Genomic DNA, 14,472 nt, shown 5'->3' with positions numbered 1-14,472 from the left:
ACAAATAGGAAGCCGTCTATTCCATTATTCGGTCTTTACAGTAGGCCTGAACTGGGGACTCAGAAGATAGAACAAAATGGCCATCGAGGCCGCATCGTGGACGTCTGAACCTGGCAGGATGGATCGACCTGGGGATTTCGAGATGAATGGGGGCAGTGGTGTGAGTATTGCAGAAGCACCATCTGCAGATGGCTGTGAGAAGCTGATCCAGTGTGGCCGGTGGTGCAATATAGGGCATGTTGGGGACGAGCAACGAGTATGAACAGGTAGTGAATAATCGGGGACAGCCGTGAGTAGCATGTCGACGTTATCGCTCATTCGCAAGAATTCAAGGCTGCTGACAATATCGCTGATGTCGCAGAGCAAGATCATCACACGCTCCACCGCATACCATGGATCCGATTCCAGGAGCTTCGGTCCAGCGATCCAACTCGCTCAAACCTCACTCTCACCGAATACGTCCCCCTACGGACCTCTCCACTGCACCTCCAGCACCACCTCCTCCGCAGGGTTACGCACCTCGGCATCCCGAGTCTGATCGAACTCAAACGGATTATAACAAGCCTGTCGATAGGGTCCGGGCGGAAGAGGTCGATCCAAACGTCAACGGGGCTTCCGGTGGACCTCCTCGAACGCGGACGGGGAGCGACCCGAACGTCCGAGTAAAGAACGCGAGACAGGTCGGAGATTGGCAATTGGGCAAGACGATCGGAGCTGGGAGTATGGGGAAAGTCAAGACGGCGACCAACGTCTATACGGGGGAAAAGGTAGGTCTGACATGAGGGATCGCTTGGCTTGAGGTAGATGGCGAAAGGAGGTCTGACAGCTGATGTCGATTTGAAACGTTTGGTTGCACGTTCGTGCTTTCGTTGTTTGTCATAGTGCGCGGTCAAGATCATCCCTCGGTGGTCGACACCGCCTGCACCTAAACCCACCAGCGGAGAACCCCTAGCAGCCGGCCTCGAACCAGAAAAAGCCGCTGCCGTCCGAGATGCTAGTAAAGAAACGAGGACGATCCGGGAAGCCTCGATCTCGCTCTTACTGCACCACCCTTATATCTGCGGCATGAGGGAGATGATCGTGCACGCGAACCATTATTACATGGTCTTCGAGTTTATCGACGGCGGTCAGATGTTGGACTATATCATCAGTCATGGGAGGCTGAGAGAACGGGCGGCGAGGAAGTTTGCCAGACAGATCGCTAGCGCGTTGAATTATTGTCATCGGAATTCGATCGTCCATCGAGGTGGGTCGAACGAAGCTCACGCTATCTGCCGTACATCACTGACCGCTGTGCTCCAAACGCGCAGATTTGAAGATCGAGAACATCCTGATTTCAAAGACTGGCAACATCAAGATCATCGACTTTGGATTGAGCAACCTCTACTCTCCTTACGACCACCTCTCGACGTTTTGCGGATCGCTCTACTTTGCCGCGCCCGAGCTCTTGAACGCCAGGGTGTATACCGGACCCGAGGTCGATATCTGGAGTTTTGGGATCGTGCTATACGTGCTCGTCTGCGGTAAAGTACCCTTTGACGATCAGAGCATGCCGGCTCTGCATGCCAAGATCAAGCGAGGGTTGGTCGATTATCCGGCGTGGTTGTCTGCAGGTGGGTCGTACGTGAAGCCATATTGATGAAACAAGCTGACCCGGACCTATTGATGTACGCTGTTGACAGAATGCAAAGACCTGCTTTGCCGGATGCTAGTGACCGACCCGGCGAATCGAGCGACCTTGGCCGAGGTCATCGCCTCGCCCTGGCTAAACAAGGGGTTCGAGACGCCTACAGACTCGTACCTCGTACCGCGCGAACCGCTGCGATCGGAAGAACTTGACCCCGAGGTCTTGCGCGGGATGGCCGGTTTCGAGTTTGGGAGCGAGGACAACATCCGTCAACGGATGACCGAGCTGTTGACGAGCGATACCTACCGGAGGGTGCATGGCGAGTGGGAGACGAGACGGAGTACGCAACGTAAGGGACGGGAATGGGATGCCGAGGGGAGGAACCGGGATGACAATGGGTCTTCAGGCGGTTCGTCAGCCATGTCTCCGCCTGCCGGCCTTGCTTCACCTACCAAGGGCAAATCTACGCCGACGAGACGGTTCTCCGGTTTCGACTTTTACAAAAAGGGCTTGTTCAAAAACAACTCGACGGCGTCAAATAACAAGGACGACGCACGGTCGGATCGGCTGACCGGACCTGGTCGTACGCTCGGGGACGATCAGGAATACCTCGATCCGACCCGTGGATTCCATCCCTTGATCTCGATCTACTACTTGGTACGGGAAAAGATAGAGAGGGAACGGGTCTACGGACCAGGCCTATTCGCCTCGTCCGAGCTTTCACTAGCACAATCGCCCGGCTCATTACCCAACGGTGCGCCAGGTGCTCCGAACGCCAGGGCACCGGCTTACGGTATGCCATTACCTCGTCTGTCGATTCCGGAAACGTCGCATGCGCCAGCTCGAGGGTCGGATTCTGTCCGAGCTGTACCGCCCTCGGGCGTCTCGGGTGGATTTGAATCGCAGCCATTACCCCGAAATCGCGGTGAAAGCCTGAATCAGCGAGCAGACCGCGTCAACGAGCTTCGGGCGGCAGGTGTTATGCAACATCCAGAAGAAGACTTTGATCGGAGCCGACTCGATCAGGTGTCGTCACCTCAGGTTCCGAGCAGCGTGTCCGGCTCGAGTCACCGTCGAAGCTACTCGATGAACGGTGGGCTGGGCAGTCCTACCGAAGTGCATACCTCCCGAATGGTGTCGAGCGCTTCTCAAAACGTCAAGATGGATCATGCGATAGATGAGGACCTAGTCAGGGATACGCAGGATCTCTCAATCGGCGACCAGCGCTTGATTCAGGAGCCGGAAAGCCTCCCTACCGACTCGTTCGAGACGGCCTTGACTTCAACTCGCCCAGAACGCGCGACCATCGATCCGAGGACGCATCTCGTCGACTCGTCGGCCGAGGGTATCATCTCGGACGCTGCACCGGTTCGTCCATCACGGTCGGACCAGATGGAACCCCGTGTCAATCAGACCCCGACCAAAATCGATGCCAAGCCCGTATACCTCAAGGGTCTTTTCAGGTGGGTGTCTGACAGAAGGCCAAGCGAATCAAGCATGCGTACTGATACTTAAAACTCGTGCTGTTAGCGTTGCAACGACTACATCCAAAAACGTCGCCACAGCACAACGAGAGATCCGGACCGTGCTCGACCGGATCGGCATCCACTATCGCCCGAACAAGACCGGCTTCGAATGCGTTCATGCGCCTTCGATTGACTTGTCATCGGTACAGCCTGTCGAAGGCAGTGGGCAGACTGGGGGTGGTCCGAAACGACCTTCAATAGCATCAGCGGGCGAGGAAGGGTTCGACGCCTGGGCGTTTGGAGAGAATGGGTCTGCCGGGAGCGCCTTGCTTGTCCGGTTCGAGATTAGCATCGTCAAGGTGAGTTGGTCCTTGGCAAGAGCGATAGTTGCCGTAAAGCGAATGAGCTGTTGAATCGTAACCTCCACATCGATGCAGGTCACCTGGCTAGGCCTCAACGGAATACAATTCCGTCGAATCGGTGGAGACGGCTGGCAATACCAGATGCTGGCGAAGCGGATCTTGGTCGAGATGCGCCTATGAGCTAAGTTCTATGCTCAGCTGGCGGGATCTTCAGCAGGGGAAGCGCTGGGCGTTTAAGTGGCCAGGTAGATGTTATGCATGTGGACCAGGATTTCGGTCGTGAAGATCATGGTCAGTGTCGCGTTCGTTCTGTACAAACAACTCTTTTTACACGAATTGTAGGGGGATGATACATCACATCGTTCACGGGCTACCTCACGCCCTCGAACTCGCTCGCAGCGAAGCAAGACTTTCCCGGCGATACCCAGCGATGTTTCGGAAAAAACAAAGCAAGCTATCGGCTGCTTTCCGTGTTCAGAACCTGGGACTCACCCTCGTGCCTAGCATGCCTAGAGCAGCTTCCCTCGATGTGGCCACGCCTCTCGACCCGGGCCCGTAGCCGTCCAAGCGCGCGACAGCCGAGAGGGAAAGAAAAGCACAGCGCACAGACCGGCAAACGCCGTCGCGGATCCGCGAATCCCCGATCTACCGAGATCCCCTCTTTCATCCTCTGCGCGTTCTGCGTGCCCTTGCCACGAAGAATGCAGAGCCGTACTTCGATCTTCGATCCACCTTGGAATTCTGGAATGTCGTTTCGCAAGTGAAAGCGAAAGCGAAATGAAAGAAGGAATAGGGGTTCGAACGCCCCAATTTTGGCGCAGAAAGTTCTCTCTTGTCCAATCGATGAGCTGCGAGAATACCGGGGATGATGGCTTGCTTCTGAGAATTGAGAGGGATTGATTGAGACGTGAGACGTTACCTGGCCTCTGGCGAGTAGCGTTGCGATACACTTCGATCGCGGATGGACCGCTCGTACCACTCGCGACTCGCCGGGGAACGAGAATGTCACCCAACCCGCGCTGCACGCCAAGACCCGGCGGCATAGGCCAACAGCTAGCAGCAAAGTGGAGGTCACGTTCGATTACAGGTAGCGAGTTTCGCTGTGCGCCGTGTCTCCCCGCCCCGCGCCTGATCGTTTTGATCGGGTCTGGACTTGCTGGCAGAAACAATTTATCAAGATCGGGTAGTGAGAGATTAAGCTCACTAGCGCAAATTTAAGAACTCAGCCACTTCTCGGAACCATCAGGTTTGCGACCTTTCGATCCGAAATACTCGAGATTATTGACAAGATGCAAGATGCGAAAGGTTCGAGCTGCAAGATGTGGTGTTTGTGATATCTTGTCGTAAACAACGAGTAACAGGAACGAGGGTTGTGTACAGAGACATACCCCGCCACACTGGCTGCGGGAATCTAAGCACAGGCTTTCACCGGTATACTTGCACTTGTGACCACTGGGATCTCGCTCTGTGACAGGCCCGTTACCGGCGAGTGAAGGTTTCGGCGGTTGCTAACGGGAGCGTATTTTCACCTCTCGGCCGGGCTCTTCCTCTCCCTTAGCGTGCTTTACGCTAGTCCCATGATATGGTATGGCAATCGTCTTGCTAGCCACTAGCTACCTGCTACCAGACTCTCGAGCTCTGTCTGATTTGAGATCGTCAGGAGTGACTGCACGTTGTTGAAAACGACGACGGCGACGGAAGACTTTGATCGCCGCCTTTACCGGGGCTATCGCGTGTACCTTACCTTGTTCCATCTCGCTCCCGAGATTTACGAAGGAACACCCCCAGCATACATACCCCAGCTACCCAAGCGAAAGAGACGGGCAACAAGGGAAGACGACAGCGACAATCAGTAAAGGTTATCAGGTTCGGCCTGTCTGTGCACGGTCGGGGGCGTAGAACCCGCACACGGATCATCACTCGATCACACCTCATCAGTCTCGTATACGGATCATTCGTTCTCCCTCTTCGTCAAAGGAGCCGAAACACGCGGGAAACTCGACAAGATTCAATTAGGACGACCGAGGGTGCCATCCATCTATCCATTTTCCACCAACTCGTCATCTCTCATCACCAGATCGATCATCACAAGTGTCGTCGCCAGTCGACTCGAAGGACGGGGCAGGCAGCGAGAACGAGCCCATCAATCCTACGTAGTTGTTTAGTCCTTGGCTCCTCGCTTTTCCCCTCTCGACGAGTTGCCTGAACACTGCCAGCAGACATCAATTGTAGGCCGGCGGAAAAGCGACAGTCGACAGGCATTGAGAAGGCTACAGCAGAGGAGAAGCTATATAATCAAGGCAGTTTTGGAAGGATCCCTTTTCGACATCATACAGTTCGATCGAAAAATATAAGCATCAAAGCTTAGCGTTGCCGTTCTCGACCTTGAACTCAACTGTCTCTAGGTTACAAACACCTCCTCGATCGACCTCGACCTCTTTTACGACATACTAGACGTCAAACAGTCATCACCATGAACCCTTCCGATCCCAACCACCAAGGCTCCATGCCAGCTCCAGCTTCACCTCCCGCACTCGACCCTCCATTCCGAGGATATATCGAGACGACGTACGATGCCTTGCTCGTCTTCGAGGCTGCCAGGAGGGGGATGATTCCGAGGGTCACCAGACGGCTCATCGAGAGGGAGAGGGGAATGGTACAGAGCGGAGCGGTATTCGTATTTGACGAGCACGAGAGCGGGATCAAGCGGTGGACCGATGGGTTGGTGTGGAGTCCGAGTAGGATCTTGGGCAACTTTTTGGTAAGCAACGAGCGTATCCATACCGAGTATTGCTTCGTATACTCATAGTTCTCTTCTATCTTTGCGTCCGTGTCATTCGCAGGTCTATCGAGAGACGGACAAGCGGAGAAACTCGAGCACCGGCAACAACGACCAAGGAGGAGCTGACAAGCAGACCTCGTCGTCGATCTCTTCTGGCTCTCAAGGTCGACCGGGACTCTCGGCGGCGAGCATCACCGGTCTCGACTATACCCAGGCTAGGGGTCGGACCGTGAGCGACGGTCAAGGTCAACCTTCGGATTCGCTGGATAAGAACAGGGAGAGACAGCTCGTCGGTAGTTTGACGAATAGCTACAAGTTCAAGGATGCCGGGTTGGTGAAAAAGGTAAGCTCCTCATCGAATAGGTGGTATGATGATGCCGAATTGACAAGCTGATTACATTCCGATCTTCCTCCTCGTGTCACGCTCTTCGATATTATAGACCATGTCCGTCAACGTCAACGGATTCGCTCAACACATGGTCTCGTACTACTCGGTCGCCGACGTTCTCAACGGTCGACTACGTACCCCGTCGTCCATCGGGGAGCTCGTCTCGCTCGAGATCAGCCCAGAGTACATGCAGAAGCAAAACTTCCGGTTCCCACCCGTCTTCGATATCGGTCCCGACGGGCTGTTGCAGTACAAGTAAGTCGCGGTTTTCGGTCTGATGGCTTGCAACAGAATGTTCAAGTGCTCATCGCGCGACGCTATTACTTCCAGGGGCGAACTAGAGGAGAGTAACCCTCAGCCTCAGACTCCTTACTCTGCGGTTCCCATGTCCGGAGCATCTCAAGGGTCATACGGTCCTTCGACGGGCGATGTCGATTACAGTCGACCTAGCACAGCGAGCGCGGGCGTCTTGACTCCCCTGAGTCCGGCAGGCTACTCGGCTTACCCGCAAGCTGGCTACTTTGAGCAACAGCAAAATCAGTACCCGCCTCCCAACGCTGCATCATCGTCGACCGAACACTTGGCTCGGGGACCAGCGGGTTCGATGGCACCACCGCCCTTGATACGTCAGGCGTCGGATAGCAGCGTGCGATCGAACCACTCGAGCATGAGAGCGTCTAGGCGGTACGATCCGTACTCGCATAGCCCGGTGCAGAACCACTTTACGCCTCAGCCGAGCAAGTCGCCGGCCTTTCAAGGCGTGCGGTCTCCGAGCGTGCCGAACGAACTGCATCGATCGCCTCCGGACCAGACCACCGGATCTTATCTCCCTGTGGCCGAACACTATGGATACCGTGACATGAGCCTGCCGCCAGGTGCTCATGCAGGGGGAATCCCCAACTCGGCGCCCGGACACTTTACATCTTTCCCTGAGGCATCCTCGATGCCCCCCGAATCCTACCCTCAACAACATCAGCAACCACAACAGCAATTGACCCCCCAGCACATCCCGATGGGAGTACCTCAACCTCCTTTGCGACCTTCGAGTGCAGCCACTGTGCGGCATTACGGTACGGAGATGCCCCGATCATTCAGCTCACCCATCTACCACGGTGGTCCACCCCCTTTACAAACCCCTCCTCCCCCGCAACATCAACCACAACACCTACAACACCAACCTCACCCACAGATGGCTCCGCCACCACCCCCCAACGATCCCAACGTTTACCCAAATGGAGGATACGCCTGGATCAAACAGGACCCAGACGCCGTCCCCGAATTAGATTGGAATAATGGAAACAAACAGCAAGATGGACTCGATTACGGATCTGTACGATACCAATAATGCTCCTGGTTTCCGTGACAGGAAGGGGATTCGGCGATTCAAACGCGCAGATCTGGGGCAGTCTATTCAAAGCCTTCTGTAGAGAGGTATTCGCGCAATTGTAACAAAAATCGACTCATTCCGGGGTTCTTCTCGTCCTCTTTATTACGCATTCAAGGTTGTATATATTCGGCCAAACACCATGAAGATCCTTTGATGATCAGGATCTATCTATTTCTACTTCGTCCCGAACAGCTTGTAAAGAGGCTGAGGAACAAGAGCGTGGGAGCGAACCAGACCCGATAACCGCATCTTAGAAATCGCTTCTCTTCGGCGCGTATTACTTGCTTGGTCGGAGCCATCCCTTGGCTGGCGAGAAACAGGAGCGGACCAAGACAGACTATGTAGAGTGTCACGCAATCAGTTTGCTGGCTGGTCAGGTTGGAGTGCGAAGCCCTACTACTACTGACTGTAGGATCCTGTGCCTAGCGTCTGGTCGGACTCCTTTGTCATGATGCAGATCGTGAACACTCCGATATTGACGATCGCGATGCAAAGAATGCCGATGGCTTCGCCCAGCTTGATCAGACTGCTCAGGGTTCTCTGGAACGTACGCATGCTGGGAAGGTGGTGGTGTATCTTATACCATTTGTGCCGCTTCTCTGCGCGATCGTCCGCTGCATGCTTCGCCTTTGAAGGAAACAAAGCTAGTATGGATCCGAGGGCGATCCAGAGCCACAACACGGACGTGCCCAGAGCGAATTGCGTCATGGCTATCAATGCTAGGTTGGGAGGTATAGGGGCTGATAATCTGTGTCAACGTTAGAACTTCGCTGAATTTGCAACGCTCAAAGTCTTACAGTGCGTATGAAACCATCTTGAGCAAGTGGTTCCTTGGCAGCTAACTGCATCGACATAGCATCGTCAGATCTATTTCGTTGTCTAGCACAATCGCGATGCCGACTTACGAAGCAGACTCATACAGGAACTGTCTTCAGAGCTTCCGATCAGACAGGAGAATGCCGAGGTGGTGTCCGGCGTCAAATAGATCCACATCATGAGCAGCAGTGTCGTCACTACCCGGTAAAAGCACAGAGTACCTCGATGTGCCAAGGGAAGTGGGGCTCTTCGGGATTGCTCTTCGTCAGAAGTCGATTTCCGTTCTTTCGAATCCAGAACGTCGTTATCATCGGAACTCTCATGTCGCTCCTCCTTCTCCTCGATTTCAGGTTTGCGGGGCTTTTCAGCCATGCTGTGTCTAGAGCACGACCAGTCAAGCGCAGAAATGATGCTGTCGGAGGACACGTCAGCCGTTGAGATAAACTCTTTCGTGGATCCATCATGGATTCTGGATCGATATTGGCTGATCTGTACGATACAAGCTGTCTAGGCACCTGACAAAGGGGGATGAAGTGAAACGCCTCCTCGTCGCACCTGAAACCGTCGTTCCGAGGGTGACGTGTCTTTTCTTGGCGACTCTGATGTTGGCACCCACATCGTAAACAAGACCCAGCTTCATCCATGGCGACCCGATATATCGACCTGCTCAATGTCACTTTTGCTGTCAAGCGAGCTCTCGCGGTCGGATCATGACTACTCGCAGGCGTGTCTTTGCAGCTGAAGCTGAAGATGTCGAAGATTCGACGCTGGCAACGCGGGATCTGGACGACTTACTAGGTACGCAAGCTTGGTGCTGAACGATTCCTTAGCTGTAAGGAGAGAAGGCTGAGGCTCTATGGGAATATAAAGCCCAGGAAGCACTTGACGAGCAAGGTGAGATTCATTTGACTTTCTTGAACACAGGTAGCTAGAGTTCTGGCTGACCACGACTCAATCCTTTATCTTTCAGAGCAAGATCGCCTCATCGCCGGTCTAGAGAGTCTGAACTCCAGCCAGAAATATCGCAATGCGGTGGTGATCACCTCGTTGACTCTGGCATCCCTGATCGTGTAAGTCTCTAATCCGGGGCAATGGTATGTCTGTATGCTGACCAAATTCGACAGATCGACAATCATCTTGCTTCGTTATGCCGTCTCCAGCACCATCACATCACGGCTATCAATATATCTCTTGCTGAGCATAGCAGGACACCTACCCTTACTAGAAGCACAAGCCCGAACCGCTTCATTCGTTCTCCGCGGAAGTGGCACACGGAGACTAGCCGACCTAGTACATCTGGATACCAGGATCATACTCCTTTGGCACTCCGTGTGTCCCGCCGCGATGTTTCTGCAGCAAGAACCATGGACTATCATCGTGCGGGCATCCATCCCCTTCTTCCTCACGATTTGCACCATATACATGGCTCAAAGCAATGCGGATCTGGACCTGGAAATTGCTTCGCTGAAAGCAAAGAAATATGGATTGCAAGGCGCATGAGGCAGCGAGGCGAGGGACAATAGAGAAAGTCAAGCTCGAATTCCAGGAGGTGACTCGTTCAGCCGCGAGCCTACCATGAGTTCTACCGTAGATCAAATACAACTGCTTCATCTATCTAGATACAAGATTATGCTATGCGCCCTCGTCAGAGAATGATTTGTCGAATTGTCAAGCTGCTATGCCCCTTCGCCAGAGAACAGGTTATCAAGCTGCTTGTTTCCATCAGCCATCTGCGGCGCAAAGACCTCGAACGCGGTGCGGTCTCCCTTAGTCTTCTTGTCCTGCTTCGCCGCTTCGGAACTCTGCCCAAGGAGACCAGCAGACCAGCCCTGTTCTCGGGCATAGGCCGCGGGAGATCTGTCGAGAAGCATATCGAGATCCTCGTCGCTGCAAAAGGGCATGCTCAGCTACACGCTCGAGAAGACCGACCCGTCCGCTTTCGACTTACCTGATGACTCGGTCGTCCTTTGTTGCGAGGGTGATCTCCTCGCTATCTAGGTCTAGGAGCTCCTTCGCCATCTCTTCGACCGACTTCGCTTTGCCTTTCGCCTCTCGACCGAGAAGGATTTCTCCGTTGGCGCCAACAGCCCCGAACTTGCCCTTCGAGATGACCATGGCTTCCAGCTTCCTCTTGTTGCCCGCCGCTTTCAAGATCTTGGTCTCGATCGTGTCTGTATAAGAAGAATATGAAGTGAGCTACGGCATTACGTCCGTCTCGCTGAATTCGACTCACGAGCTGTCACCAGTCGAAAGACCAGTACGGGTCGAGTCTGACCGATACGATGAGCTCGATCTTGAGCTTGCAAATCCGCTTGAGGGTCTGATAGGAACAATAGCAACGTCAGCGACGATTTGACAGCGGATCTGTAAACTGCCCACGACGCTGTCATCAACTCACTCCAGTCTTGGTCGAAAAAGATCACGGTGTCGGCAGCGACCAGATTGATTCCCAGACCCCCAGCCCGGGTAGACAAGAGGAATAGCTTGCAAGCGTCGGGAGAGTCCCCAGCGTTATTGAACTCCTCCATTTGCTCCAGTCGATCGGGCTGTTTCGTGGTACCATCGATTCGGAAAGTCTTCCAGTTCTGTGGTGGGTTTCCACATCAGCCATGACTTTCTGCTCGATACCGCGATCCGAAACTCACCTTGAAGATGTTGGCCCAGTCTTCCTGTGCAGGTGACCAAGGTCATGATTAGCTTTGTTCGAGCGCCCGAGGGTCTTGAGTGACGTACTATCACATCCAACATCGTCGTGAATTGGGAGAAAATCAGAACTTTGTGACCCCGGTCAAAGAGAGCATCGAGCAGCCTCTGCAGCAGCAGCATTTTGCCGCTTGCGTTGACCAGGTTATCGTCGACGATGAGATCTCCAGTATCCTGATCGCGAGGCCAATCGAAGAGGAAAGGATGACTCGAAATCTGCTCATACAATTGCGTGTCAATGGCTATATCGCACGCCTGCTTCTAATCCAGAAACTTACCTTTCTAAGCTGCATGATCATATTCTGCAGTTTCATGTTATTGACGGTTTTATCTAGATAGACGCGGGGCTCGGCATCGTAAGCGATTTTTATGGCCTACGTAATCAGATGCGGCTACTTACTGGCCTCCTTGACGGCCCATTCTTGACCGAGTTGTCGAGCCGTCTTTTCGATCTTCGGAGCAACCATGTTCATCTTGGACGCATCACCGCTTTCGATACCCTCGAGGAAATCCTTGTCGTTACTATCCCTCGAATAGTCGAACCTCGCCCTCTTGGCGAGCCTGCGACTCGAACGGTTTCCAGTCTCCTCGGCCTCGGTTTCTGACGTGGCAGCCGAGACATCATTGGAATCGTCTTCCAGGTCGGCACCTCCATCGGCAATTTTCTTCGCGATGAGGTAGTCTCGGATCTCGTGATTGACAATAGCCTTGTAGATGTCGTTCTGCTGCTGCGTTAAGGGCGCATATAGCAGATATTCTTTCTTCGGAGGCAGGTTCTGCTCGACTTCCGTCTTGAGTCGCCGCAGCAAAAAGGGCTTGAGGATGTTGTGCAATTGCGTGACGATCTCCCCTTGAGCCAGAAATTCGCTGTTGCCGCCCTGCTTCATGTCTTGGAAGTCGAACCATTGCTGGAATGTGTCTAGGTCGTCGAAGATATCCGGCATGATAAAGTTCAAGAGGGACCACAGCTCGCTGAGGTTGTTCTGGTAACAGGGCGAAGCGAAATTAGACCGGTAGCTCTCGGTATGTTGTTCGGCGAAGTTCGCTCACATGTAGCGGGGTACCCGTCAACAACAATCGATTTGCACTTCGGTACGACTTCAGCTCTTGAATCAACCTGTACGTCATCCTATTCAGTAAAACCGAGCTGATATTCAGAATATCTAGAATAGGAAACAAATCTCACTTGGAGTTCAGGTTCTTTAGACGATGTCCCTCGTCGACAAAGATGAACTGCGCAGATCACCCGCAATATCAGCATTGGTTTGCTATGTCAGGACAAAGGGATCAGACCTGACTCACCTTCCACTTGTATCGACTGAGGTATTTCTGATCCTTGATGATCATCTCGTACGTGGTACAGATCTAAAACCCACCGAAGCTATTTAGCAAGCGGAAGTTTGTTTATTCATCTGGAGGAACTCACAACCGGGAAGACGGGAATGGTACCGGTCCCACCAGGAATCGGCTTTTTACGAGCGAGCGGAATGTCCAAAAGATGCGGGCCCATCTTCTTTTCACGGAGCTCGGCACGTTCGGCTGGGGTACCGTGATACATCAGGACCTGTTGTGCAATCCAGAAAGGTCAGCGGGAATAAGAAGTGTGCTCAGACAAGCAGGGCTTACCGGCACAAGGGGAGCGAATTTCTGAAATTCCTTGATCCAGTTGGAGAGGACTGATAAGGGACATGCCACCAAGAACGGTCCGTGTGCGTTGTTATTGATCAGATGGCACATAAATGAGATAGTTTGGATCGTCTAAGATCGGTTCGAAATGGCATCAGCTACATGGCTTAGGATCGCTGCAAGTGAAACGGACACACCTTTCCGAGTCCCATCTCATCCGCCAAGATCCCGTTCAACCCGTTTTCATACAGCGACACCATCCACTGAACACCGGCCAATTGATACGACTTTAACGTGGCCCCGGTGACCAACGCAGGCTGTTCCCCATGATACGGCTTCTTGGCTTCGGCCTCGTCGTCCACTCTGGGAGCCTTTTCCTCTTCGACCGGCTCTCCTTCTTCTTCCTTGACAGCCTCTTTCGCTGACGACCGCTTCCTCTTCGCCGGTACGGAAACGGAAACTGCAGGCTCGGCCGAATTGGTAGGATCCTCCTTCTTCGCCGTCGCACGAGCGGTAACCCGCCGACCTTGTCCAGCGGTAGTCGCAGCCTTTTGCTCCTTGTTCAGCTTCCTCGTAGCCGCCTTTTGTTCGGCTTCGACCCGTTTCTTCCTCTGGATCTCCATTCGGTCGCCGATGAGCTTGGCGTACACGCCAGACTTTTCCAAGAGGAAGTTCAGTCGGTTTTGCCTTTGAGTAGCCTGTCGAACATCAAGGTCGTGCGGGTCGCGTAAGCACGGGTTCATATATTTGAAAAGCATCACAGAGCGACCGCTGACCTCGAAAGACGTTTCAGCCGGTGTGGCCTGCGCCTGGACCTGAGGAGCAGGTTTCACAACCTCGGGCACGTAGGCAGCATCGTCCCCGTTGGTCCCCTTGCTGGTTCCAGTCCCGTTGACGCCATTCTCATGTATCTGACCGACTGCTGACTTTGTATCTCCGTTCATGGCTTCGGACGTTGATGTCATCCTTTCTGGTCGTATATCTTGGATAGACTTAGCTCTAGCTATCGAGGTGCCTTTGCTCGAGTTATAATTGGCAGCTGAGGGTTCTTCGATCGGAGTAGGTGAGTGGTGCTTGAAGCGTCAAGAAGCCAACCACTATATTCGCCCTTCTACCAAGTCCTGATCCCGGAGTTGCTGCTTCTTTATGAACTTCGTTTACAACAAAGGGATCGATTCAAGAGTGGTAGTAGAGGGTGAAAGGGCGGTGTGCGTTCCTTTGTGGTGGTTTCCGCCTTGAAGAAGAAGAAGGACCTCCCCAGTCGGTTTGCAAGATTTCGGGCGAAGCTAACTCGCTTCAAAGGTTGACAGGATAT

General features: G+C 53.6%; 4 protein-coding genes across 4 annotated transcripts; 3 read left to right on the top strand and 1 right to left on the bottom strand.

Annotated features, from left to right (window-relative positions):
* Positions 1-392: 392 nt before the first annotated feature.
* On the top strand, positions 393-3,635 carry HD553DRAFT_271427 (kinase-like domain-containing protein; the record flags this gene model as incomplete). The annotated part of the gene is made up of 7 exons (XM_046177712.1): positions 393-767; positions 883-1,246; positions 1,311-1,613; positions 1,683-1,976; positions 2,046-3,090; positions 3,158-3,452; positions 3,531-3,635. 7 exons carry the CDS (start codon positions 393-395, stop codon positions 3,633-3,635), a joined length of 2,781 nt encoding a protein of 926 aa, XP_046037044.1.
* A 2,326-nt stretch (positions 3,636-5,961) lies between these two features.
* Positions 5,962-6,884, top strand: HD553DRAFT_271438 (Gti1/Pac2 family-domain-containing protein; the record flags this gene model as incomplete). Its single annotated transcript, XM_046177713.1, has 3 exons — positions 5,962-6,216; positions 6,299-6,580; positions 6,678-6,884. The coding sequence occupies 3 exons, from the start codon at positions 5,962-5,964 to the stop codon at positions 6,882-6,884; spliced, it is 744 nt and encodes a 247-aa protein (XP_046037043.1).
* Positions 6,885-9,538: 2,654 nt separating this feature from the next.
* HD553DRAFT_341480 (uncharacterized protein) lies at positions 9,539-10,328 on the top strand (the record flags this gene model as incomplete). Its single annotated transcript, XM_046182641.1, has 4 exons — positions 9,539-9,626; positions 9,699-9,722; positions 9,799-9,898; positions 9,953-10,328. The coding sequence occupies 4 exons, from the start codon at positions 9,539-9,541 to the stop codon at positions 10,326-10,328; spliced, it is 588 nt and encodes a 195-aa protein (XP_046037042.1).
* Positions 10,329-10,427: 99 nt separating this feature from the next.
* Positions 10,428-14,302, bottom strand: HD553DRAFT_222510 (putative helicase). Its single transcript, XM_046177246.1, has 14 exons — positions 13,934-14,302; positions 13,355-13,855; positions 13,158-13,289; positions 12,958-13,095; positions 12,834-12,896; positions 12,718-12,764; positions 12,582-12,648; positions 11,932-12,514; positions 11,810-11,862; positions 11,562-11,747; positions 11,474-11,497; positions 11,062-11,413; positions 10,777-10,999; positions 10,428-10,715 (listed from the first exon to the last, which is right to left on the bottom strand). Exons 1-14 carry the CDS (start codon positions 14,120-14,122, stop codon positions 10,505-10,507), a joined length of 2,769 nt encoding a protein of 922 aa, XP_046037041.1. The 5' UTR covers positions 14,123-14,302; the 3' UTR covers positions 10,428-10,504.
* Positions 14,303-14,472: the final 170 nt, after the last annotated feature.

The sequence above is a fragment of the Filobasidium floriforme genome, assembly GCF_021052385.1.
Source record: "Filobasidium floriforme strain CBS 6241 chromosome Unknown HD553scaffold_9, whole genome shotgun sequence".
Taxonomy (NCBI): domain Eukaryota; kingdom Fungi; phylum Basidiomycota; class Tremellomycetes; order Filobasidiales; family Filobasidiaceae; genus Filobasidium; species Filobasidium floriforme.
The sequence above is the reverse complement of the archived record's forward strand: the minus strand, read 5'-3'. Positions and strand labels throughout refer to the sequence as shown.